At 33.5% G+C, this 26,619-nt stretch overlaps 1 protein-coding gene and 1 pseudogene across 8 annotated transcripts in view; both read right to left on the bottom strand.

Moving 5' to 3' along the window:
• The window catches only part of RAP1GDS1 (Rap1 GTPase-GDP dissociation stimulator 1), a 130,029-nt gene that overhangs the window by 55,479 nt on the left and 47,931 nt on the right, over positions 1–26,619 (bottom strand). For 7 of the 8 annotated variants that reach the window (XM_074323300.1, XM_019741122.2, XM_019741119.2 and 4 more), the window contains exons 3-4: positions 23,863–23,985; positions 18,768–18,893 (exon numbers count right to left, since the gene is read on the bottom strand). In XM_074323300.1, coding sequence (XP_074179401.1) covers positions 18,768–18,893; positions 23,863–23,985 — 249 coding nt within the window. Of the gene's footprint in view, positions 1–18,767; positions 18,894–23,804; positions 23,986–26,619 lie in introns of all 8 variants that reach the window. The other variant, XM_074323298.1, reaches the window with a different exon arrangement.
• On the bottom strand, positions 7,238–9,618 carry LOC109452251 (large ribosomal subunit protein uL23; annotated as a pseudogene).

Below are 26,619 nucleotides of genomic sequence, written 5' to 3' on the forward strand. Positions count from 1 at the left end.
AGCACATGCAATTAATTACAGTGGTAGGCTATACCATCTAGATTTGTGTAAGTACACTTCTTTGATGTTAACACAACAACAAAATTGCCTAATGACGCATTTCTTAGAACGTATCCCCGTAGTTAAGTGGTGAATGACTGTAGTTAAGATGAGTTCATAATGGAGTAGGCTGGGTCCTGAAGCTAATATGACTGGTATTCTTCCCCTATAAGAAGAGAGAGATGCAAAGAGGAGAATGTCATGTGAAGATGTAAGAACGAGGGACAAGACAGCCATTGTAAGGACATAGATAGGCAGAAATCAGAAATTAAGAGTTTGCTGTCAAAAACAAAGGAATTCTTGAGGCCAGAGGAAGCTAGGAAGAAGCAAAAAAAAAAAAAAAAAGAAAAAAAGAAAAAACATGTCTCCTCATCTACAGGCTTCAGAGAAAGCATGGCCCTGCTGGCACCTTGATTTTGGACTTACAGCCTCCACAACTGTAAAACAATGTATTTCTGCTGTTCTAAGCCATGCAGTTTGTGGTACGTTGTTATAGCATCCCTAGGAAATGAATACACTCCTTCACACAAACAATGTGAAATACTGAAGCTTCATAAATTTTTAAAAATAAAAATCAGTATTTGACATTTAAGTAAACCTTTACTATATATTCAGATTTTATACATCTCACAGAAATTATGGTTCTCAGATCACTAACAATAATATATTTCAAGTATAATTAATATAGGACAAATTATTTAATCAATAAATTAATCACATGTAGTAAACTGACACAGGCATAGCCAATGGAAAACTACCGTTTTTCCCCCCTTATCACTTAATCTACTATATTTGAGTTTTTTCTAGCTAGCATCAAAATATTTAGAAATGGGTTTCTGAGCCCCAGACTAACAGTAAGTGATGGATGTTATGCATGGCATTTGTCAACAGTAATCTACTGTTGGGAGAAGAGAAGGCTATGGAGAGAATCCCTTTGTGCTACAGGCATGCATGGATGACTAAAAGCTGCAGAGAAAGCAGGAACACTAAAAAAGTCCTCCAGCACCCCTGTTCTAAGCATAAGGTAACAAGAGCCTACTACTGAAGGATTTTGAAGACCATTGCACTGAAGTAAAGTTAGCAATAGCAAGTGTGAATTGAGCTTAACTTCTGATTAAGTTGGCTGGACCTCCACCCCATACTAACTGCCTGAAATAAAAGGAAGTGTGCTTATTTCCAGAGATTAAATACTGTTAATCTCAATCTCTACTGTTTTTCTATACACAATGTCCAGTATTCAATAAAAAATTAAGAGATGAATTTTAAAAAGGGAGTTAAAAAATAACCCACTGTCAAAAGATAAATCAATATTAGAACAAGACTCACAGGTGACCCAGATGCTAGAACTTTCAGACAGAGACTTGAAAATAACTTCCATACTATTAAGGGATTTAGTGGACAAGGTGAATAATATCTATGAGCAGATGGGGAATTTTGCAGCAAACTGGAAACTATAAAGAGTTAAATGGAAATGCTAGAAATGAAAACACAATGTCAAAGAAGTATTATTTTAGCAGGTTGAGTAAGTAGACTCAACAAAACCAAGGGAAAACTCAGTGAACTTGTAGCTCAACATGTATTATAAAAACCACAACACAAAGAGACAAAAAGTTGGGGGTAAACCCAGAGCACTTAAGAGCTAAGGAAAAATAGCAAATGGTCTAACCTAAGTGTAACTGGAATCCCAGAAAAAGAAGACAGAGAACAGAAATATTTAAAAAGTAATTGCTGAGAATTTTCCCAAAATAATGGAAGGCACCATGCCACAAATCTATGAAGTTTAGGGAACCCTATCAAAGAAAACAAAACAAAAATACACATCATATATCAAAGCTGCTGAAAAATCTAAGAAAAAAGAGAATCTTTTGAAGGCAGCCGGATGGGGGAAAAAGAAACCCAGAAATACAGTGTGCCAAAAAATGTATACACATTATAAGAAAGGAAAAAAAGTATTAAAAATTATAATACTCAACATAGATCAATAACAAAAGATGAATACAAGTCACATTTGACTTACGCAATTACAAGAGGTGCTCAAAGTGGTTACCATCAGTGTAATTTTTTAATAGTTTTTTTCCTTTCCTAAAATTTGTCAGGTATGTAAATAAATGTTTTTTTCTTCTTTATTGCTGAATAGTATGCCATTGTATGGGTATATGACTATTTTTAGTTTAATTTCATTTACCTGTATTTACAGACATTTGGGATGTCTCTAGTTTGGGGCACTGTGAACACAGCTGCTCTAGACACTGATGTGCAAGTCTTTGGGTAAATATCTAGGAATGGAATAGCTGGATCTTATTTATGTTAAGAGAACATTTATGAATATATGGCTATTGAGCACTATTACAATTAAAAGAATGTAATGCGCCACTGAAAAGTTGTATTTAAGAAGTTCTGAAATACTGTAAAAATGGACAATTCTTAAAACAAAGGGCAATGTATGCATTCTTGAGCATATCAGAGGTACTTAAATAAATGCATATCGAATAGAAGTAAAACCTTGCCTGATTCAAATCTAGGTAAGTATCGGACTTCTCGTTTGCCAAAATCAATTAGGCCATTATAGCAAGCACCAGCCCCACTCTATGAAGCGGGTTTTAACGTGTAACTTTTCTAATTAATTTTACAATTAATAATCATCCAAATCACAAAATGAAAAAAAAAAATAGGGCTGAAATAAGGTGTGATAAATAAAATTCTAGAAATGGCTATTAAGAAATTATGTCACATTGATTCAGAACTTTGAAGAGGAAAAAGGCAACCAGACTATGAAAGAATGAAATTTACCCCACTCTCAGAAATTATGAAATATTTTCACTTGGAGGTTTGGTTGTTAGTTAATTTTAACATCAAATTGCTTTTTTAAAAATTGCCTATGATTTTCATTGTTATGGCTTCTTGAAATATGTACCAAACGAACAAAAATAATTTGGAATATTTCTATTTCTTTCTTTTCTTTATTATAAAGCACTACATAATACTGATCTGATCTAGTAACAAAGATTAGGTGATATGAATAATGCATATTAAATGTTTATTAACTAATCCATTATGTGGAAGAGAAAGAAAAAAAAAATCACCTGGTGTTCACTTAAATGACAAGCTGTCCGAAGGAAAAAACCTGTTTCTTATCACTGCTTATTTTAAGATAGTTTTCCAGGTCACTGGGGAATTTTTTTCTGCTGTGTATTTGACACGTTACTGTCCTTTTGTTGCTTTAAACCCCAAGTTATTTCATTTAAAGCCCAGCATGAGAAAAAAAGTTTATGTTAGAGCACTACTAAATAGAAAAGTTCACTTTAATATTTCAATAAATTAGAGAAATTTTAACAGATGTATTAATTAGTAAAAGTTGAACAAAACTGAATTTAAAATATTCATTAAAATATGTAAGATGTGTATAATTCCTTTCTATCACTCTTTATCCCCAGAAAGGAAGAATTAATTAAAGACAATAGTAAGTACAGTATACTTTTAATTTTTACTATACCTTGCATGCAGAGGAAATAGTACAAAGAACTAGATATTTGTCTGAATAATCAATGGGTATTCCTGTGTTGGTTTAGGTGGTTTATTGAGAATAGTAAAATTCTCAGATTTTTATCTGGATTTCCTAAGTTTTACTAAGAATCCTGATCAAATAACAATGTCCTGGATTTCCCAAAGAACAAAAAGGTAATAAGTCAGTATTTCTTACATTCCTCTACATTTAGAAAAAATGACAAGAATAAAAAGAAATCAAACATGGTAAAGCATGTTTATACACACATATACTTTATATAAAGTTTAAAATTTGGAAAATATAAAACGCTTTTCCCTCATCACTTGGTTCTGCTCCATCTTCTTTCAATTAGGTGACATTTATTTTTGTGATTTTTAACAGATTAAACAAAATGTTGGTTTAGGATTAGCTTTCAGTAAATTAGAACATATACTTATATCTGCAATTCTAAGAGCTGAACTATTAATATTAAAGCATAAACATATTTAATGAAGTATTTATGTATTTATGAAAAGTGTTAACTTCCTCAAATATAGTACTCACACAGACTGTGAACCAGAGATATGGATTTTAGTTCAACACTATCACCAGTTTAGCTGTGGATCCTGAAGTCACTCAAACTCTCAGGCCTGTTTCCTTATCTGTAACGTTTGGAAGGGGTGGATTAGATGACTTCTAAAAATCCCTTCTATTTAAAATTTTTTATGACTTCTAGGTGGCTTTATTCCTTTAAGCTTTCTAATTTCTCATGATTCCTTGAATCTATACACCTTATCCAAGTAACATATGAACATTTTGCTAAACGAGTAAAATTATTTAAACTTTTTGTATGTCTATCCCAAAAATGTGTAATATAAAGATATAGAAATTACTCACCTACCATTCCTTTTACATATCTCCATTGAAAATCTCAGACTTACTACTGACCCCAACAAACAAAACAAACAAAAACAGGCAGCAATAACAAAACTCAGAAAAACATAACAGAACAACCTTTGTTCGTCCCTATATCAGTAAACTGTCCTATTCCTTTGCCCAGTTACTTAAGCCCCAAATCTAATCACTCTTGGTTTCTCCCTTATCCTCATTTCCAATTCATCTACAACTCTAAATACTTCCCAAATTCTTCTGATGCCCTCCATCTCACTACCATAACCATAATCCAAGTCACCATTATCTCTTGTCTGTATTACTTCAAGTCTTAGAATTGCTCTCTATGCTTCCATTTCTAACTCTTAATTTCCACTATTCTCAACCCACTTTCCATGCAGCTCCAAGAGTGATGTTTTCAAAATCTAAATCAGATACCCTTTCGATGACTTCTCATTACTCTTGGATGGTCCACAAGGCATGCTATGATTTAGGTCTTGTTGATTTTTTCCACTTTATTGCACAACACTCTCCCTGTTCACTGCATCTCATATAGCTTAGTCTCCTTTCTGTTCCTTGCATATACCAAGTTCTTTCCTCACTCAGGGCTTTGTAACAGCTACACTTCTATAAGGAATATTTTTCTCCTATTTAAATAGTTCATCCTCATTTCTCAGACTTCAGCTCCAATAACATCTTGAGAGAAACTTCTTCACCTTCAGATACTCTCCATTACATCACCTTGTTTATTCCCTTGATATCAATGATCACAACCTGTAAATATGTTTTTAAAATATTTATTTATTATCTATCTCTTCCTGTATAAGCTCCATAAGGATAAGGACTTGCTCTTTTTCCCCTCTGTTATCCCTGTCACCTGGCACAGTGTCCTGAACACAATGGCCTCAACAATATTTGTTGATTAAAATATTACACACACACACACACACACACACACACACACACACACACAAACACACACAGCAAAGAATATAAACACACAGAGTGAGAATTTCCTGGGATTTAATCACCATCACTGCTGGAAAAAAACACTCAAACCATATGACCCATGGTGTAGATAAGGAGACTTTCTGTAGGCGGGAACATAAATACACATCTTCAATGACATAAAAGTATGTTTCTAATTCTAACATTACTTAGTAGAGAGAGATTTTTTCCTACATCATATAGAAGGCTGATTAAAAGGAAGATTCAACTGGTTAAATATTTGTCAGTTTATTGTTTTACTATGGTGGCATGTCTCTTGATTTTGATTTCCAATCCTCAGCATCATAATACTGGATATAAAATTAACATTGCAAATGATAAAAAATTTATCCTCCGATACAGAAATTCTCGCCTTTGAATCTATATGGTATAAATGTATTTTCTTAATAAGTTTTATAAATACAATCATTACTGTATGTGAGCTATAGCTTCGGAAGGACACAATTATTTTTGATTTTAGAAAGAGGGTCTTCATAGTCTCAAAAGTAGGTAGTCTGCAAAAACTATAGTCCTATTTCTATTGTGGGTGCATGAAAAAAAATGTTGGTAGACAATGACCTAAATCATTAAGAATAGTAGTTTGTAGGTAAAACGTATTGGCTATTCTGATGTGGATAATATAAATATTCTTAATAAATCCACTGCCTTTTAATTTTACCAAGTACTATTTTATTTTTCTGGAGCCACTGTGCATAGACATACCTACATTGTTTTTCAAGATGAAGTCAAAAGATATGTATGAAATCTACTGGGGAAGAAAATTAAATTCTGATACCGTGTTTCCCTGAATATAAGTCCTAGCCACACAATCAGCTCTAATGCATCTTTTGGAGCAAAAATTAATATAAATCCCGGTCTTATTTTGCTACAATATAAGACTGTGCCTTGTACAATATAAGACTGGATGTTACATTAATTTTTGCTCCAAAAGAGGCATTAGAGCTGACTGTCCGGCTAGGTCTTATTTTCGGGGAAAACGGTACTTATATTTCCCCATTGTAATTCTGTCAAAATAATGAATTTCTATTGTGTACCTTAGACATATTCAAATGTTTTAAGCATTCAAGAGAAAAATTTGAACCCATCAACATCTTTACTGAAATTCAAAAAACAAGTTATTCATGATCCAGCTGCAGGTAAAATGCATGAAAGACTAGATACAAAAGCAAAAGCTATAAATAGCACATCAGTGAAATTACAGAAATGAGTCATGAAGAAAAAAACCACCATGACTGTTAAATACTCATAATGCAAAAGAGAAGCATAAATCTTACAAATTTGTGGCCTTGTATTATACCCAGGTTTTGCCTTTATGCAGGAAAACTCCAAATGTATTTATGTATTTACATTTATAATGCAGGATCAGGAGAGGAAAGGACTAGAGCCACAGATGCACTTTCAAATTAGGTCACAGAATGGCATTTGGTGGGCACAGCTTTGGTGTACCTGCTGACAGTAGTATTAATTTCTGTAGTCCAATAGATTTCTCACACCAGTCAAAATGGTTTCAGAATTCTGTTTTCAAAAAGCTTTTATATAATAGAGCATTCATAAATCACCACACATTTGCTAAAGAAATAATGAAAGTTACTCTATACCCTATATTTTTATATTATCATTTTATTAGCAGAACTTTGAGTACCTGCAGTTATAAACAAGTAAATTACTGAACTCAATTATTTCCAGAAAATTACCTCAAATCACTTCTGAACAGCATTCAGGTAACAATATAAATAATTTATTGAAACAATTTATTAGTCCAGTTACTCAAGATAAAAATTAAAAAATCTTATTCCAATTGTTTTAACTGTAAGAGATGCTTTGTATCAAAGTATTTCATACTTGAAAGAAATCATGCTAGACTGTGTATATGTGTGTGTATGTTTCCGTACATGCATATATAGTTAAAATTTAGAATTTAACTTGAAAGGTACAAACATTTGTACCTCATTTATTCCACTCAGCAGGAAGAATGTGAATTATTCACCTTTTTTATTTTTCATATTTCCTCCCAGCCAAGGAAAATACCCGCTAGTTGTAATGGACAGCTTTGATTAAAAACAAAGAAAATTCTTAGTACTTCAGCTTGGTTACAAAGAATAAAAACAGAAAAATAAAAACAACATAATTAAGCGCAGAGGATAATATGTATTGACAGGGTTTCAATAAGCAGACTAGTTTTATGTTTAAGGGGTCTAACCTTGACTTCATCTTTAACAGGTGAAATCAGGGTAATAAAGGTAAGGGGAAGTAACAGATTGAAACAACAAAAACAAACAAAAATCTTATTTTCGCAGAGTTTTATAATTTGACTCTCCCCACACTATCTAAGACTTGTTAATCAGGAAAGGAAAATTCCAAAGGCTTTTTATGCGGAGACGAGGAGGAAACCTGGTATCCAAGGGACCCCCCCCAAAAATAATTAATTTGGTAACCATAAATGACTTCTTACTGAACTCAATAAATATCTAATATTTTGCAATGTGCAATGCTCCCTCACATGTTGCCTGTACTTCCACATCTATAAAATTGGTAGCAACTACTTGAAACCATTATTCCATCTCTTAAACAACGCATTAGCTTTTTAAACATAATTCTAGGATACTAATCAAGCACTTGGAAACGTGTTCTTTGCCCTACAATTTTTATTAAGTTAAAAATTTATACAGCCTCAGATTTTAAAACACCATTTTAGTAAATAAGAGGGACTTCAATGTGATATCAAGTACAAAAATGGAAAAGATCATAGTTCCTCAAAGTATAAAATATCTGAAGGGTTGAAGTATTTAACATTGCTTAAACCTGGTGCAGTACTTTGGAAGAACCAACCAAATTGATAATAAACAATCCAATCTCACTTCATATTTTAAGTTCATTCTCTCTGCTCCAGTAAGTATTTACCACTCACACTTGGCCTACTATAATGACTTCCTAATATCTCTGCCCCATTGTTCTTCCCATTTCAATCCAATCTATGTGCTTCTATGGAACTGAAAATATCACTTGCAAATAATTTTCAGTGGCTCTTTCCTGTCCACCCATCACAGTACAAAATAACTCCTTAGCCTACATGCATTCTAAGTGCACAACACAAGATCTAATCACAGTAACCCCAGTAAGCTTCCGCTGCCATTTGGTTATTTATAAAAATGTATCTTTCATGACTGTTCATAACATACTCCACAGCCCCAATTCTGAACTTCTCCCCCACACTTCAGGCTTCTCTCACCCTGCTGCTGACTTCTAGTTTATTGGGAAAATGGAGGCCATGCCAGAAACTTTTTTTTTTTTTTACAGTGAAAAAATTTTGTATTTAGAATTAGCCAGCTGCACTCAATTTAGATGATCCCAATTTTGTTGGCAACATCCAAAGCATCGTAGTCAGGAGCCATTTGAACATATGCCTTCTCTCCATCAGACCTGATCAGGATGTTGACCGTGGCCACGTCAATGTCATAGAGCTTCTTCACAGGCTGTTTGCTCTGGTGCTTGTTGGCCTTGACATCCACAATGAACACAAGTGTATTGTTGTCTTCTGTCTTCTTCATGGCCGACTCAGTAGTTAGGGGGAATTTGATGATGGCATAGTGGTCAAGCTTGTTTCTCCTGGGGGCGCTCTTCAGAGGATATTTAGGCTGCCTTCTGAGCCGCAGTGTCTTGGGCCTTTGGCAGGTGGGTGACGCGCAGATCTTCTTTTTTTTTGTATTGCTGTGGATGCCTTTCCACACTGCTTTCTTTGCCTTCAAAGCCTTTGCTTTTTGGCTTTGGCTTTGGGAGGGGCATGGGCTTCCTTCTTAGCTTTTGGTGCTGTCTTCCCAGAAACTCTTGACTGCACTCTCTACCACCGTGTTTCCCCGAAAATAAGACCTAGCTGGACAATCAGTTCTAATGCGTCTTTCGGAGCAAAAATTAATATAAGACCAGGTCTTATTTTACTATAAGACCAGATCTCATATAATGTAATGTAATGCAATGTAATGTAATATATAATGTAATGTAATATAATATACTATAATACCGTGTCTTATATTAATTTTTGCTCCAAAAGATGCATTAGAGCTGATTGTCCAGCTAGGTCTTATTTTCGGAAAACACAGTACCTTAATTTTTTTTTTTATACACTCACCTATCTTCTGTTATTTACCTTTTAGGCAAAAATATCTTCTCCCATTACAAACCTGTTTGCTTGGGTTCATGATGTCATTCTTCTTTTTTCATCTATCATCTTTTTCCTTCAATTATTCCCTCTAGGAAATGTACTCTGTCCTTGTCGACAGGGTCCTAGCCTAACTAGTATGTTCCCATCTCCACTATTCTGTATTACTCCTACACTGCTCTCCTTCCCTCAAACCACTACTGTCTCTTCTTTTCTCATTAAACTTCTAGAAAGTTAATACTTGCCCTTCATTTCCTCATTACAGACCATAGCTCTTGAAAAGTTGACCTCTTTCTCCACCAGATTCAAAGATGTTTTTAAAATGTGAATGTCTAATCAAATAATAAAAATTCAGCATCTTTTTGTTCTTGGCAGAACTTGACACTGTTTACCACTCCACTCTTCAGAATCCGAGACAATACATTTGTCTTCCTTAACACTTTCAGTGCTTCTTCACAAGCTCCTTCATTTCTTCTATACCCTATATATGGCTGTTTTCCTCATGCCTTTCTTTAAACATTTCTTCTATTCCCATGGGTCAACCATCATTTTAAGTGCATGAATCCCAATATGATAAAAGCACTTAAAGTTCAGCATGCCTCCACACATATCCACTTGGTTGAGATCTCAGTATGTCTATTGTTGGTATTATCCGTATTTAAATTCTGGACTCCAGGACTCCTTCCTCTTACCTGATTATATTCTTGAATTCACACACACACACACACACACACACACACACACACACGTACAAGCACACAAACCCTCTTCCTTCCTGTTCGCTTTCATTTGTTCTTCAAGTTTGTGGGGGGAAAAACTTTCTTAATTGGTTATTCTTCATTTAGCCCACTGCCCAATGGTTTTTAAGTAGAAATGTGTGTTAAAATCACTTAGGGAGCTTTTACAGAATATACATGGTAGGTTGGAGTCTAACCTCAGAGATCCTCATTTATTGGTTCTAGGCTGTGGCCAAGAAAATATTTTGAGAAAGGTCTCTAAGTGTTTCAGATGCATACTGCTTGTTATGAATGTCTGTCAACCTTGCAATAGACATCTCTTTCAGGTTAACTTTTTGTATGGTATCAATTTGAGCACTTGACTCGTGCTCAGATACCGTCAATGGCTCCCCATTGTACAACCCCTTCTCCAATATGGGTTCCCGACATACCTCTTCACTATATTATCAACCTTTTAAAATGCTTTTCTGTGCTCCTGAACAATCTTTGAACCTCTCCACTGGTCCAAATCCTATGAAGATTAAATGTTTCCTTCTCCATGAACATCACTGGATGAGCTCAAACAAAACTGACATCACTCCAGGAACCACATCGTGTATCCTCTTACAGCATTTATCACATAGTATCTTATTTTTCACTTATTGATGTACACGCTTCATTACCTTTAATTCACTATAACTTTCTTACATACAGGAGACACACTTGGACAATGAAACAGAAGTGATTATCAGCAAAACCATTTTTCCCCTCACATATTTGCACTGGTTTTCTAGAACAAAGGTAAATTATAAACTACTTACAGGCTGATTCTGACTAACCAGAAATCTCACCTGAAATAGAAGCTTGTGGCCAACACAAAAATTCTCCTGAGACTAGGAATGCTAACGTCTAACCTATTACAATAAAGACTTGTAGAAGGCAGAAGCTAGTAAGTTACTACCTGTTGATTACCTGTTTTGATCAAGGTCCCAAAAGTATGAATTCCCTTCCCCTCAATCTTATTTTGGGGTTGTCAATTTCTTGTTGATTTTTTTTCCCTAAAAGTCAAATTTGCAGGGATAGAAAAATAGGGGCAATTTTGTCCTCCACTTTAATTGCACAAACTCACTAAATAAAACAACTATTGCTGTGGGTCATACTTTAAAATTTTTATATGTATGTGTATATGTATATAAGTATGTATTTATATTATATATGTTTTTTCTCCCCATCTCCTCAAGTAGAAGAGAGAATATATATGCTTCTTAGATATGTGGAGTTTTTTAAACTTTCTATTTTGAAATAATTAGAGGCTTACAGGAAATTGCAAATATATATCATACAGAAAGTTCCCATGTACCCTCCATTCAGCTTGCTCCAATGGTAACATTTACACAATTATAATACAATAGCCAAACCAGGAAGCTGACATTGATACAATCTACAGACCTTATTCAGATTTCATCAGTTTTATATACACCTGTGTATGTATGTGGGTATGTATGGTTCTAAGTAATTTTATCAACTAGATTAATGTAACCACCATCAATATGTGGTGTTTTTAATTATTCTCTTTCATGCAAATCAAAGATAGGCATTTTTTCAGTCTCAGAAAACAGAACTTGAATACGTTATACAACACAAAAATTGAGCTGGTATAATGAACACTACGTAGAGTTGCATTTTGGTTTAAAATAAACTAGGAAATATATTCAAGTCAAAACTTCAAGTTTTTAAGTTTTATGCTTGAAGCAAGTTCAACTTCCAAAAAACAACACATTTGAGCTACAGTGCCCCAAGGTACTCAGTATTATTTCTTGGATTCCTTTGAAGATTAGTACAAGAAACTATCATATGGAGAATATTTGGGCAACTTTTACAGAACCATTATTGAAAACGCTGTCTCTTCTGCCAGACTTTGCGTATTTTTTGCATATTTTAAGAGGGATGTGTACTAAATCATCTAAGGAGCTAATGACATCCTGATGATAAATCTCTTAGAATTTATCTCAACAGCTTTTTGTTTGAAGAACTAGAATATTTCTCTTTAGCATAAAGTAAAAATCACACAGCATACCAAAGCTTTTTGTTTTGTTTTTAAACCTTGGCTATCTAGAAGCACAAATTAAATTAGTGCTCATTAGGGTAACTATATTATCATATCATCCTTGATTCTTACTAAATTTATTTTTGCCTCTCCTTATATGGCTTTTGGCCTGAATATAATTATTTAAAATATCCGTTTTAGACATAATAAATGTTATGGACTGAATGTTTGTGTCCCTTCCAAATTCATATGTTGATATCCTAACTCCTGTGATGGCATTATAAGGTAATTAGAATATGCGGGTAGAACCCTCATGAATGGGGTTAATGCCTTTACAAGAAGAGACAGGAGAGGAGCTTGCTTCTTCTCTCTCTGCTATGTGAGGATACAATGAGAAGGACATGGGCAAAGCAGAAAGGGTGCCCTCACCAGACACTGAATCTGTTGGTGCCTTGATTTTGGTTGGATTTCTCAGCCTCCAGAACTCTGAGAAATAAATGGTGGTTTAAGCCACCTAGTCTATGGTATTTTGTTTTAGCAATATGAACTAAGACAAATGATCATGCATAAATGCTATATATTTCCTTTGTATAGCAGTTCATAATTTCTATTGTACACCTATATATAAACCTTCTATAATCCACACAAATTCACTTTACCAATGAGGAAACTAAAATTCAGAAAGATTAAATGTCCACAAGATGTGTCCCTTTGTGCATTTTATATTCTCCACCATATTAAAAGCTCTTTAAGAGCTTATAATAGTGTCACAAACCTTTTTTAGAGCTTATGATACTGTTACAAAACAACATCTATTTCCAACTATGTATGCAGGGCATCTTTACAATGGGGAATTTTCATGTGATAATAGCCATAATTATTCTCTCTATAAGTAAATTTTATGTAGTTGTTTATTCTTATATACATGATGTACTTTGATAATAAACCCATTCATAAAATACAACAGATTAATTGATGAGAGTTGAAGAATCTTATTTATATACTTAGTGGCTGATAATTCTAAAACTGAATACTGAAAAACGTTAAGAGTAAATATATAGACCCACAAAACATTTTAATATAATTACTCCAATGGTTTATCTAATTTATATCACTGAAACAAACATTTATTTTAAATGCCAGAAATAAATAGTTCCCTGTTGACTGTAACTGTAAATATACTTTGATTACTTAGGCAATTTCAAAGCACATGTGTATTTCATAAGACATACTTAAACATCACAAAATATTATAGAATTATTGCTAATTCTTTTTCAGCATTTGCAGTCAGAACAATAAACCTTTCTGTATCCATTACATAAAAATAGTGTAGCACAGTTAGAATCACTAATATACAAATAGGTCCACTCATGTATTTGGGCATCCTTTCTATTTATACTTGAAGTCAATGAAATAAGCAGTATTTATTTCACTTTATAAACACTGGCTTTGGCAAGCCTGATTACAACCTCATTTTGAATATTTATTCATCAGTGAGCAAGAATCCAATTTTCTTTCTATGATATACAAGGTATGATCACACAATATGGTGAATGTCTAAATAAAAAAAAATTATTACAGTAAGACACATTGCCATTAATCCCCCTCAAAATACTCCCCACCCCCCGCACTTCAAACACACTTATCCTGTCGTTCTTACCACTTTCTGAAGCTGTTCTGGAAGTCCTCTTTTGTGAGTGTCTTTAGTTGCGCAGCTGTCGAGGCTGCTTGATGGCCTAAATCGATTCAAAACATTCCTCTTCATGGTCATTTTGACTTTGGGGAAGAGTCAGAAGTGCCAGATGCGGTGAATAAGTTGGATGAGGACACACTGTAATGTTTTTATTTGACAGAAATTGCTGTACCAGAAGCAATGTGTGACACAGAGCATTGTCATGATGGAGGATGAAATCATTTGCCCATTTCATGTTAATGCACTGTTCATGATCCATGATTTATGGCACACTTCTCTCAACTGTAGCTTCTCTCAACTGTAGCTCACACCCGACTGACTACACCGAACAAGCTGAAACTTGTCACACACACTGTTACTATGGTTCGACGGGCCACTTCCCACGTTGAAGATCCGGCCTTTCCGTTGGATGGCACTAGGCAGCAGCATTCACCGTATGTTTTGATCACAATGGAAAGGCTCCGTCTCACACATCACTTCTGGTAGGGCAATGTCTGTCAAATAAAAACATTATGGTGTGTTTTCATCCACCTTATTCACTGGATCTGGCACTGTGCGACTTCTAGTTCTTCCCCAAAGTCAAAATGATTCAGGACATCAAGGCAGCCATGGCAGCGCAACTAAAGACACTCATGAAACAGGACTTCCAGAACTGCTTCCGAAAGTGACAAGAATGACAGGACAATTGTGTTAGAAACGAGGGGGGAGTATTTTGAGGGGGATTAATGGCAATGTGCCTTCTACTGTAATACATTTTTATTTAAACATTCACCGTATTTTTTTATCACACTTCATAAGACAGTAATATCATGTTTATTTAACTATGCATCTTTTCCAATAAATAGGACTAATTATATAAGGACAAGTATTCATTTTATTTCTGTAAAGAGGCATACTTATTTAATTTTAACATGTATTAATTTGAATTGTATATTATTCTTTCTGATGTATAAAAAGGCACACATATTTAACTTTATGTCATCATTTTCTGCTAGCCTCTACTACATAACTCTTAACCAGTATATTCAATATCAATTATCTCCTAATCTCAAGTAGTAACATCTGTAAACAGAAAAAAACTCAGTCTCCCATCATCATTTTATCCCTATGAATTATAAATAATCATTGGGAATTTAACATGAAGTTCCAAGTACTATAAGGCCATTTAAATATATCAACAATTTAAAATGTGCACAGCTATATAAAGAGAACTAATTACTGAAAGAGAGGAATTCCACAAAGATGACCATATAAGGAGAATTAAACAGGCCAAAGGTATTCATTTCTGAAATTTAATACTATTTTTCTTTACTTAAAATCATATTTCCTAGCATACCGAGTTTCCCTGAAAATAAGACCTAGCCGTTATGTTATTATAAAAATTAATATAAGACCCAGTTTTATGTTATGCTATGTTATGTTGTTATGTTACGTTACGTTACGCTACGTTATGTTATATAAGACCCGGCCTTATATTATAGCAAAATAAGACTTGGTCTATATAAGTTTTGCTCCAAAAGACGCATTAGAGCTGAGTGTCCGGCTAGGTCTTATTTTCAGGGAAACACGGTATCCCATCACAGCTTTGCTGATTTCTTTCCAAATTGAAATACAATTTTTTTTCTCTTCTTTAATCTAAAAGACGTCAAACTTCCCATAAAAAGTTATTTTGGCAAAGCTACAGAGCAAGAGTTTTAAAATGTTGCTTGTATCAGAAGTCTGTTTGGATACTTCTAAAGAGCAATCCGTAACTGAAGTGCCTTAAACACGCTCTGGAAGAACAGAAAAAGACCAGGCATTTCAAACAAAAAAATATTCCCCCTCAGTGGTTTGTTTCATCTCTCTATGTAAGAGAGAGACTGGGATTTAAAAAGTTCATTAGCAACAACGCCTTACTCTGTTCAATTAAGCAGTTATATCATATCAAGTCTGTTACTTGATGTTAGGATTATATAAGACAGTTTCCTTCTATTAGGAAAAGTTCCTAAAATGGCACTATCAAAGGGGGTAAAACTGAAATCTGACCTACTTTTTTCAAAAGATTTCCACAGATTTAACTGAATATGCTAGCAAATACTTTATAAGTGTCAAAGTAAAAACTGTAATGTATGCACACATTTCTCAAACTTTTATCTCTAGTAGTGAATTCCTTAATGGTACTTTCTGTATATATTGGCTTTACTACCTATTGTTAAGCCCAGTATCATTCTGAATAAACCCACACTAAAAAATTATCCATTTGGAGTACGTTTATAAAATGTAAGTAAACTGATTACTCCAATGGATAAGTTTAATAAAACACAAATGTGAATTTTAAAACATGTTATTCATTAGAAAAATATTTCTTGTATTTACAAGGCTATCCATGTATAGTTTTCTATTATCCTTTTAAGAATGAAGCATAACATTCTCGAGAAGGTTAATTAAGAAGGAAGAAGGTTAATTAATTAATTAAAATAGAAGCCATTCAGTATTTTTAAAAAAGAAATCGAATTTCTGGGTTCTTTCGAATCCCCAATTGTCATAAAATATAATGAGGAATGCATTTCAAGTAAATTCACAAATCACCACCCAGCATCACATTTACTGACTTTTATGTTATTCTTGTAATTCAAACATAGACATATTTTTCCAACAATTATTCTGGAGAAATCACTAAGAAATTCATAGAGCTTTAATTTCAAATAAAAGGGTAAGAAGTCATACAATCGGATGGACATTAGATGTACAAGGCAGCAGGGCACAAATAACACATTTCACCACATGATTTACAGTAATAAATCACTTCTTCATTCATTTTTAAGACTTCTAACTTCATTTTCTTTAAATAAGGTTTAAAAGTATAAAAAATAGCCTGTATTCACTATGCTTAATTTTCCACTTAACTATAATTTTCACTGAATTAAATGAGAATGAAGAGGTTATAAATAAATGAAAAAAATTAATTTCATAACCTAAAACATCTCTACAGATTTTATACTCTATACCTCATAAGAACAGTGTAAATGGATATGATAAACACTAAAATAATGGACTGCAGTTTCATCAAAATAAGAATCATATTAACTAGATATTTATTACTCTAACTCCAAGGTTCTTTAGAGTACACAGGAAATAAAATTACTCTCTGCCCATAAAAATCATAGCAATATGAAATATAGATTACCATGAATGTTTCTTCTATTTTACCAATATTACGTGAAACTCTAGAACAAAAGTACACAAAACAGATAATATTTCCTATGTTCAAACAACGTGCAATTCAAGAATAACTAAACTGAACAAGGATTAAAGAATATTTTTGATAGCTTTAAATTCTAGTAATAATCACAGAACAAGGATACGAATAAAAACAATAACGTACAATGCTCTCCCAGCACGTCATGAATTTTTGACATTACTCTGCAGAGGTCTTTATGATATATATTGTTTAAATCAATATATATCAAATATACATTAAATAGTTCATTCTTGAAAGCTAACATTACAAACTGTGGTGTTTAATAAAAATCCTAAATATGATAAGCAAAGTTATAAACATAAAGCATTAGAATTTGGTAAATAAAGCTAATGCCCTTGGATAAAAACAACAGGAATGAAGAAACAGATAGGTAAATTTATAAGCAGTAATGGTGACTGGAAACTAAGTTAAAATTTATATTAAGACATCCCTGTCCTCAGACATAATAGTTAATATTTCAGAAAAAGGAAAGAAAGGAGAACAAATGAAGTTAGCCTTACCACTGCTGCTGTAGACAAGTTAAAAGTGAAAGGTGTAGTTTCAATCTTTTTTCTATTTCTTTCTTTTATCATAAATGAATATGTTTATGACCTTATTTAACATCTGGCTTATAATGCGCAAATCACTTCGGAAGCATTGCTTATTATAAAAGGGCTTAGTCTTCTGTGTTTATAACAAAATATAATTCACTTAGTGGTGAGTTACAAACTCAATGGGGAAAATAAGCAATAAATCATCTTAGTTATAGAAATGGAACTAAATTCCTAAGAGACTTTAAAGGTAAAATTTGAAATACGTGGTTTTGACTCAGAAAATAGAAATCTAAGGAAAATCAGGATAAGCCTATTTAAACTGAATATCCTCAAGACTTTTCTGTATTTTGCTTACAAATATGTGGTGAAGGAGAAGTGGAAAACAAAATTTTTGCAATATACCCACACCCAAGTTCTTGCTTTCTCTTTGCGTACAAGAACAGTGTATTATAGAAAGTGGTGAGGATGACAATGACATTATGACAAATAGGAATGGAGTCAATGCAGATGCAGTCGGTCAATCTAGCTTTTGAGAAGATCATGGTTTCTACGAACGGTTTTACTGAATTGCAAGTAATTAAAAATGTATTTGGACAGACTTAGAAACTTTAAAAAACTATGTTCTCATTCAGCAATAGTACTTGAATACAACCTAATAGAAAAGATATACACATGTATTTAATCAAGAGCCCACATTTCTTAGAAATTGACTTACTTTCCTTGAAAAATACAATTTTCAGATAGCAGAGGAAAATAATTCATTTCCTATAACTTCTTAGATAAGAACACTATGGCCCAAATTTCCATCGGTTCTGCTAAATAAGCAGAGCTAAGTCATACCAGCCCATGTTAGTCTTAGCCTAGAAAAGACAGCGCTAACACTAAAAGGGAATTAGTCTGAAAATGATCATTCTTAAAAAAAAAGCTTGCAAGTGTACTATTGATATTTGGACACTTACGGCTATCGTAGCATATGTTTCCTAGAGCCCTGCCCGTTTGAAGCAGCACTTCCTGGTCTTTGCTATGTAGCAGCTGCACCAGTGGTGAAATCAATCCGGCATCCACACATGGAGTTCGCATAAATTCTGAAAACAAGTGACATATTTAATTAAAAACCTAAAGACTCACAATTTACACAAACCATGTCCCTTAATAAAATAAATACCTACAATTAAAATGTTTGTGGTGGGTTACTATTGAAGAGTATATTTCTGTTCAAAAGTTCCATTACAACCCTACTACACACTTCATGAAATAAATACACAAAAACGAGTGAGGTCATATTTTCCTTTGTTGATAACCTCTGCCATAAACTGAAAGGATTTTAATTAACCTTCATTATACCTAATTTATCACCATCTTCTTATAGGAACTGAATGTGCTTAGAAAGCAGCATGTGATGATGGAAACACTGGTAATGGTCTTTCCATGAGCCTGATAATAAAGTACAGCAGGTCCTCGAATAACATCATTTCGATCAACACTGTTCTGTTTTAATGTTGATAAGATGCAGTAGGAACTTAACTCTTTTTATATAAAATTAGCCTATGGTAAATTGGTCTTATTATATTTATCAGGAATATGTTTAAAATAATATATATATTCTGTCTACCTATCTAAAATATATTGGAGAGGCTACAGAATGGCTGTCACGGTCATCCTTGTTCAAAGGAGTTCCCATTACACACATCCCTAGTTCACACCACGTGAACCTGTTACCTGATCACAGCTGGGTGGACACTGACTGGAGTTCAGCCCATATACAGACTGACCAAGAGCCTACCAGATGGTCTAGTTTGAAAGGTCTGCTAAATGGGCAATGGTGACGATCTGAAAATAAAACTCAGATCCTCTCTCTCGGTAATTTAAACTCCAGAGAACTAACAAGTTCTGGAAGGGTGGAGGACTGTTAGGAAGAGGCTGAAACAAAAATATACCGTGTTTCCCTGAAAATAAGACCTAGCCGGACCATCAGCTCTAATGCGTCCTTTGGAGCAAAAATTAATATAAGACCCGGTCTTATTAAGACCGGGTCTTGCATAATATAATATAAGACCGGGTCTTACATTAATTTTTGCTCCAAAAGACGCATTAGAGCTGATGGTCCGGCTAGGTCTTATTTTCGGGGAAAAACGATATAAAGAATGACAGTGAGTAGAAATCAAAGTTAGTGGAAGCCATTAGGCAATAGAAGGCAAGATACCATTAATTCTTTGTATATGTATATGCCTTTCTATACGAGATGGAATTCATGTTTTTGTATAATATGTGGACTTCAATCAAATTATTCAGTAATTGCTTTTGATTGAATGAATATTTCTTTTTCTTTCTAAATTCAGTGTTAATTCCTCTTTTTTGCTTTTCCTTTCCCAAACCTACTTAAATTACATATTCATTCAGCATCATCACAAAGTACAAGCTGTGATAAAAACCACAAAAATTGTTTCCTTTTATTACACTGAGATTTATAAAATCTGCTTTTTACATATCTACTTATCAAATATTTAAAAACCTGATATATATGTACCTTTGCCATTTTCGGCTACCTGAAAGAACAAAATGTATTTTATTAGAACTCTTTTTAACTCTATAAGCTGAATAAAAACACTTGAGTGCTAGAGTATACTTTAATGTTTGGTAGACTAGTAATGTATATTCAGTAATAATGTATATACTTCTCTAATAACCTCCCTATAATTAATTTTTTCTTTAGGAAAATTATTTTTCTTTAGAAAAACAAAGAAAACTATGAGAAATGTATACAAAAGAATAAGTGACTTTTATATGTGGGTTATGGAAATGACATTTTTCATTCATGCTTTGTACTGCCTTTTTAAAAAGAATACTAGTTAAGTGTTTAACTAATTCTTACAAAATGACTGAGGTTCAGCTTCCAAAACTGAAGTGTCAAGATATATCTGAAGCTACCTGACAACACGGTGCATTTTTTTTCACATCAATTTATTACTAAACAATTTTTCTAGAGCATACATATATTTTATACGAAAATAAACATATACTGCTATGGAGCAGAGGGCAAAATTAAAATAACTCAACTTACAAGACAAAACGGGCTCCTTCCGTGTTTCTGGTGGTGCCCTCCCCAGACTTTCACTCTTTTGTTGAGCGCATTCAAGTGGAAAAGACTGATAAACACACTTTTGCAATCTGATAAAGTACAGATGGGGGGTAAACACACTCTTGACCCAAACTGGTGATTCTGTATTACTTTAGACAGAGATTTGGTTCTCAAGCTTTACAGGCATCAGAATCACCTGGAGGACTTGTTAAAACAGACCGCTGGATTCTGCTCCTTGCGTTCCCCATTATGTAGGTCAGGGTGAGAGGGTCCAAGATTTTGCATCTAACAAATTCCCCGTGATTTGATGCTCCTAGTTCAAGGCAGGGAACCAATGCTTTGGAGGACTAGAGGAATAGATAAAAAGTGGCTCAACTTTTGTTTGCTTTTACACATTTTCAGCTTCAGTTATCCGCCTAATTTTTCAGGTCACATGCTGCTATCCCTGCACCCAGACCACTGGTACACTGTCCACAGCTATCATAAAATCTCATTTACTGAAGAGAAGTGAAAGAAGAGGAAACAAGGTGAAGCATAAATTCCAACTATTATCACTGAAGTGTCTGAATCCAGCTGTACCTCATACTAGCTGTGTGAAAATAGGCAAAATACTTAACGTCTGTTATCTCATGTGTATAAAATAACCCTCTCTCATATGGGGTTGTTATGAGAATTTGAAATAATGTACATAACACCTGGCACAATGTAGGCACATAACAGCACCTAATTTTAGGAATTTATCATTATTATTAATATTAGATAACTTGAGAGTACAATTCTGAAAACAAGAAAATAGGATACTTCCTGTCTTGCTTATTTTTCCTTTGCCTCAAATCTGTCTTAAAACTATTATATTGGGGAATATTTTATTTAAAAGCTATCAAAACTTTTTACTGTAATTTATGGTCATAGCTATGCTCCCACATTAACGTAGCCCATGGAACTTCTTACTAATGCTCTAGATTTGAACATCAGCGCACAGTCAGGTGTGTTAATTTTTATAGAGTTTTTTTGAGGTTATGTGAAAATTTAAACGCAATTATATTTTATGATTAATTCATCTAAGAAGTGTATTCTAATATTTTTCCTCTGTAGTAATATAAAGTGTACAATAGAGTGAAGATGAACAAATCAACTTCCAATCTCTTTTGTCCTCTGGTTCACAAAATTTTTTTACACTGTCAAGTTTCTAACAAGAAGAAATACAAGCCCAATAAATATACTCTGTTTTATTTCTGAAGATATATGTTTTAAAAAGAAGACTCTAATCCACTTTCTCAGTCACTTAAAAAAAACAATGTGGTGATTAAGCAGTAAAGAACCATTTAAATGTATCCCATTTATTTTAACCAGTAGAGGTTAGTGAAATGCCCTTAAAAATCTTCTGAGTATAAAGTATAAATGTTAAAAATTATATTATGTTTTAGAACATAGCTGTCCTCTGCTTAGATTATTACTAGAACCAACCGCTAGCAGCAAAGTTATCATGAAACTCTGACAAAGTATTATGACAATTGATATTATTAAGTAAGATCATGGAATGGCAATCCATTTCACAAATATCTACTACACAAAATTTCTGAATCTGTGTTACAGTGTGTGTGCTCATTTTTAAGAAAAAAGGCTTTACGATAAATATTGATTTCTGGAAATCTATACTGTGATTCTAATGAGATTGAAAATAAACCACTTGATCTTAAAAATAAAGTTGCTTTGCATGGAAGAAGATTCAGATAGTGGTTGTTCTAGGTTAACAAACCATGTCTGGAGGGGTTCCACTTTGAAACATTATCTGCTTTAGGAGTTCTCTGTTGTCCCAAGGAAATCACTATCTATTCAGAGCAGTTCAAATTTGCTTGAGGTATACTAAACACTCCAAGACCTCTGAGTATTTATGAGCAGCTCGAATCCAAAGCATAGCATAGTGAAAATATAATTACAATAGCTTAGTTGTGACCTACACACAGTAGCCATTTTTCAGTTAACCAAACAATGATTTACCGATATAGAAAACCTCATTGATACCTGAAAGATATTTTGAGAATCTCTAAACAAATGAAAAAATTTCATGGCAATTTCTTTTTTGGTAATACACATATGAACAAGTTGTTTTACTGGTACTTTACAATGCCATCTGCCATAATGATTACACAAATGAGGCCAGAATTTTAAAATTTCTTCTCTTTAAGGTATGACATGCAACTTACTAAAATAAAAGGCCTAAAAATAATATCAAACAGATAAGTTGAGGCACATTAAAGATATTACATTTAGTATAATCTTCCCTATGTTTAGAAACTGCTTTAAGAAGGATTTCTCAAACTGACTGAACTAAAGTCATGTGCAAATATTTCTACTACAAAAGAATTCTTCCAAAGAATCTCTCATTAGATAGAACCTCTATGTAACGGGGTGGATTAGCTATTACATAATCTAAGCTTTGCTGGCATCATTGTTTGCCCAGGGTATTCTTACATGGAAACTTAAAATCTGTTTTCTATGAAGGTGAATGCAGAAAACAGAACATGCAGTCCAACTGCTCTGTTGCAGTCACATGCCAGTGTCAGGAGGATTGCCAGACTAAAAATAAATAGTATACCTGGGTATAACACAAAGCAATATATGCATTGAAAAAGGTAAGCTCTCCTGTGACAGTAAGATGGATGAGTCAGAGGCAAGCTCAACAATCCTATAACCAAAGTAATAAACGATACAGGTGCCACAAGGACTAGCATTGCTTTCCTTTAATTCTACTCTGAAGGAATGGAATAGCAAATGGGAAATGCATGAATAGAATGACTATAAACATAGTCATTTGAAACAACTGCATGAAAAAAGTCAAAGAAAAGAGAAATAGAAAGAAATAAAAAATGTCTAATCTACAAAATTAAAACATAAATTAATAAAACATACTGACAAGTAAGGTGTAAAACTGAAGATGTTCCCAGCAGAAAAGTTCTTGAGGAAAACCTCACCATTTTTGGCTACTTCTGCTATGACGTTAGCTACTTTGGCTGTGCACGAAGACTGGGGAATCAACAGACTTGCAAACAGTTGAAGTATTCCACTTCCTTGGATTTTTTCACTTGTTTCCAAATCTGAAAGATACATACAAAGAGCTTCAATGAAAATCTTTAAAACTAACACTGACAAGTTTATATATAGTATACTCTTCAAGAATTTTCACCATCCATAATAGGAATTTTCCCAGTATATATTCAAATGTATGTATTTAACACAAAATTACCTTCAGTTCCACAGCTGCTTTTGATTTATCTGCACAAAACACTTCACAATGCAATTTTTTGTCTATCTATAGTCATATTATGAAGGAATCCTTTCTGAATGTACCATGTGTATACCAAACTTACTTTTCATTGTTAATTCCAACACTGCCTATTCAAAGTAGCAATGCTATTTTTCGTACTTCCCTTCTGAATTCTATAATGGTGTGTATGTGTGTGTGTGTATGTGTGTATGTGTAAATTATGGTTTCCTATATGCTACTGCAATTTTTTTAAATGGCAATGAGCAAACACTCACCTCATATCATTTTATATGGAGTGACAAAAGAAAGTATATAGTTCCGTATGATTACTACGTTTTCCACAGAGCTGTTCAAACCACCACTAATGAAGGAGGGAAATAGTAAACAGCAACATGGCCATGGTACTCAGAACTCTATTTGGTGATACAGAAATTTAAGGTTTCTACTTCTTTTCTTTTCTTCTTTGTTAAAGTACAAATAAAGAAACTTTCAATGAAACCAAGCCACTTCATGTATGTTAGTAAAAGTATCACCTATTAAAATAAAAGATATAAAAACACCTGGAATGATGATGCAAATAAAGAAAAGCTCAAGGAAATAAAACTTAAAATTAGTATTTGACACTGAACAATGAAGAGGAATTGCATGTGTTTAAAACTAGAGTGGCTTATTAAATATTCTATTTATGGCTCATTAAATATTCTATTTAAATTTGTTTCTATGTATTGCTCCTCTATATCTTTTACATCCTTTGGATCTACATACAAATAAGAAAGAATTCTAAAGATTTCTTGTTACATAAATAGTAGCTGATGTGATCAAGAGAATAGGAAAATCATTATTAATAGAATAATCTGAGAAAGTCTACAAAAAATAATGTATTTCTTTATAGTAAGTGCTGATCAGTGCACTGTTTTTCAAACTGTGGGTCCCAATCCATTAGGAAATCGGAAATGGATTGCGGACAAGGATCAGCAATTTCTTGAAAAGAGAATTAACAACACCTGCAACAACAAATAAATAGAAAAAAAGTTTGCCCACAGGAAGATAACAAACAATTAGTGAAACAGTAGTTGAATTATGTGTATGCACATGCATATATAACTGTATGCATATACCTGCTGGATATAAAATGTATTTCTAATCATAGGTTTTGGTTAAAAAAACAAAAAAATTGAAAACCAGTGTTCTGTGTACCGCTTGACTACCCAGGATTCTGCAAAGAACGACAACACTCAACATCATCAGGAGAAATCTACAGTTGTCAAATGGTTGAAGCAATAAAAAATTATACAGAAAATTATACTTCCATGGATTTATTATTTTAAAAAAGTCATTTGTAATTAGTTTATATATGTGTGTGTATATATGTGTGTGTGTATATGTTTATCCATGACATTAGTACTACCCATCAAGTAACCAAGATTGTTCAATGTTGAAACTTCATCCATGCATCTCCTTTTCCTACCATAAGCCTAGTGCATTTTCATATAGCAAGTACTATTTCAGCTTCTTACATTTTATATACTATAATAAAAAGGAGATACTTTAAAACAATCTTATTTATTAAGTGAAGAAACAGAAGCCCAGAAAGATGAAGTAAACTTGCCTAAAGTCACCAGTCGTACTAATCACAGAGCATAAATAGCAACTTCAGATTCTACTAAAACTACCAAATCAATATATGCGGCACCTGGCAACCACTGGTGTTATTTTGTAGAATAGAAAACTTACTTCAGCATAAACAGATGAAACCTGTCCTTCTGAACGCTGTCACTTACATGTCTTTCAATTCAGATTATTACAAACATAATGTACCACGATGGGACAGAATAAACACAGCAGTCTTTTCAGCTAGCCCATTTATAAAACATAATGTGCCTTTTTGCTTTTATTTTGTTTCATGGACTAAAAAATAAGTTTTGAAGGTACCAACTGAAATTCTGACACCAAATTTCCATTAATTAATTAATTTTTAAAACAAAAAGCCAAAAATAACTGAGCCCAATTTGCCATATTAAAATCCTTCCTTTTCTGACCATTGCTACCAGAAGATGTACAACCTTAGAATGCTGGGCCAGAGTGCCCCAGGAGTCTTCTCCCACCATCTGCTGGTGCAGGAATGAGAGCAAGAGTATGTGGCATAAGGCATGAATCATGATTAGATGTGAAGCAGAGGCATTTGTGTGTGTGGAGGTGAGCAGTTAACTGCAAATCACCCATGCGTGTCTCATTTTAAATATAACTGAAAGAATGGCTAAACATCAGGGCTGAATGTCAGGGGCAAGGGGAAAAAAAGAAAACAATACGAAACTCTTGTACTTAATGAGACTTTCTATAGAGTACAATCCAAGGATTTGGAAGAATAGCTATACTTAGGAGAATCAATAATTTAGGATTAGCATTTTTTAAATGCTATTGTCAGAGAAATAAAAGGAATAAATATAATCTGGTTTTTCATATA

Source organism: Rhinolophus sinicus, linkage group LG02, assembly GCF_036562045.2.
Source record: "Rhinolophus sinicus isolate RSC01 linkage group LG02, ASM3656204v1, whole genome shotgun sequence".
In the NCBI taxonomy this organism is placed as follows: Eukaryota; Metazoa; Chordata; class Mammalia; order Chiroptera; family Rhinolophidae; genus Rhinolophus; species Rhinolophus sinicus.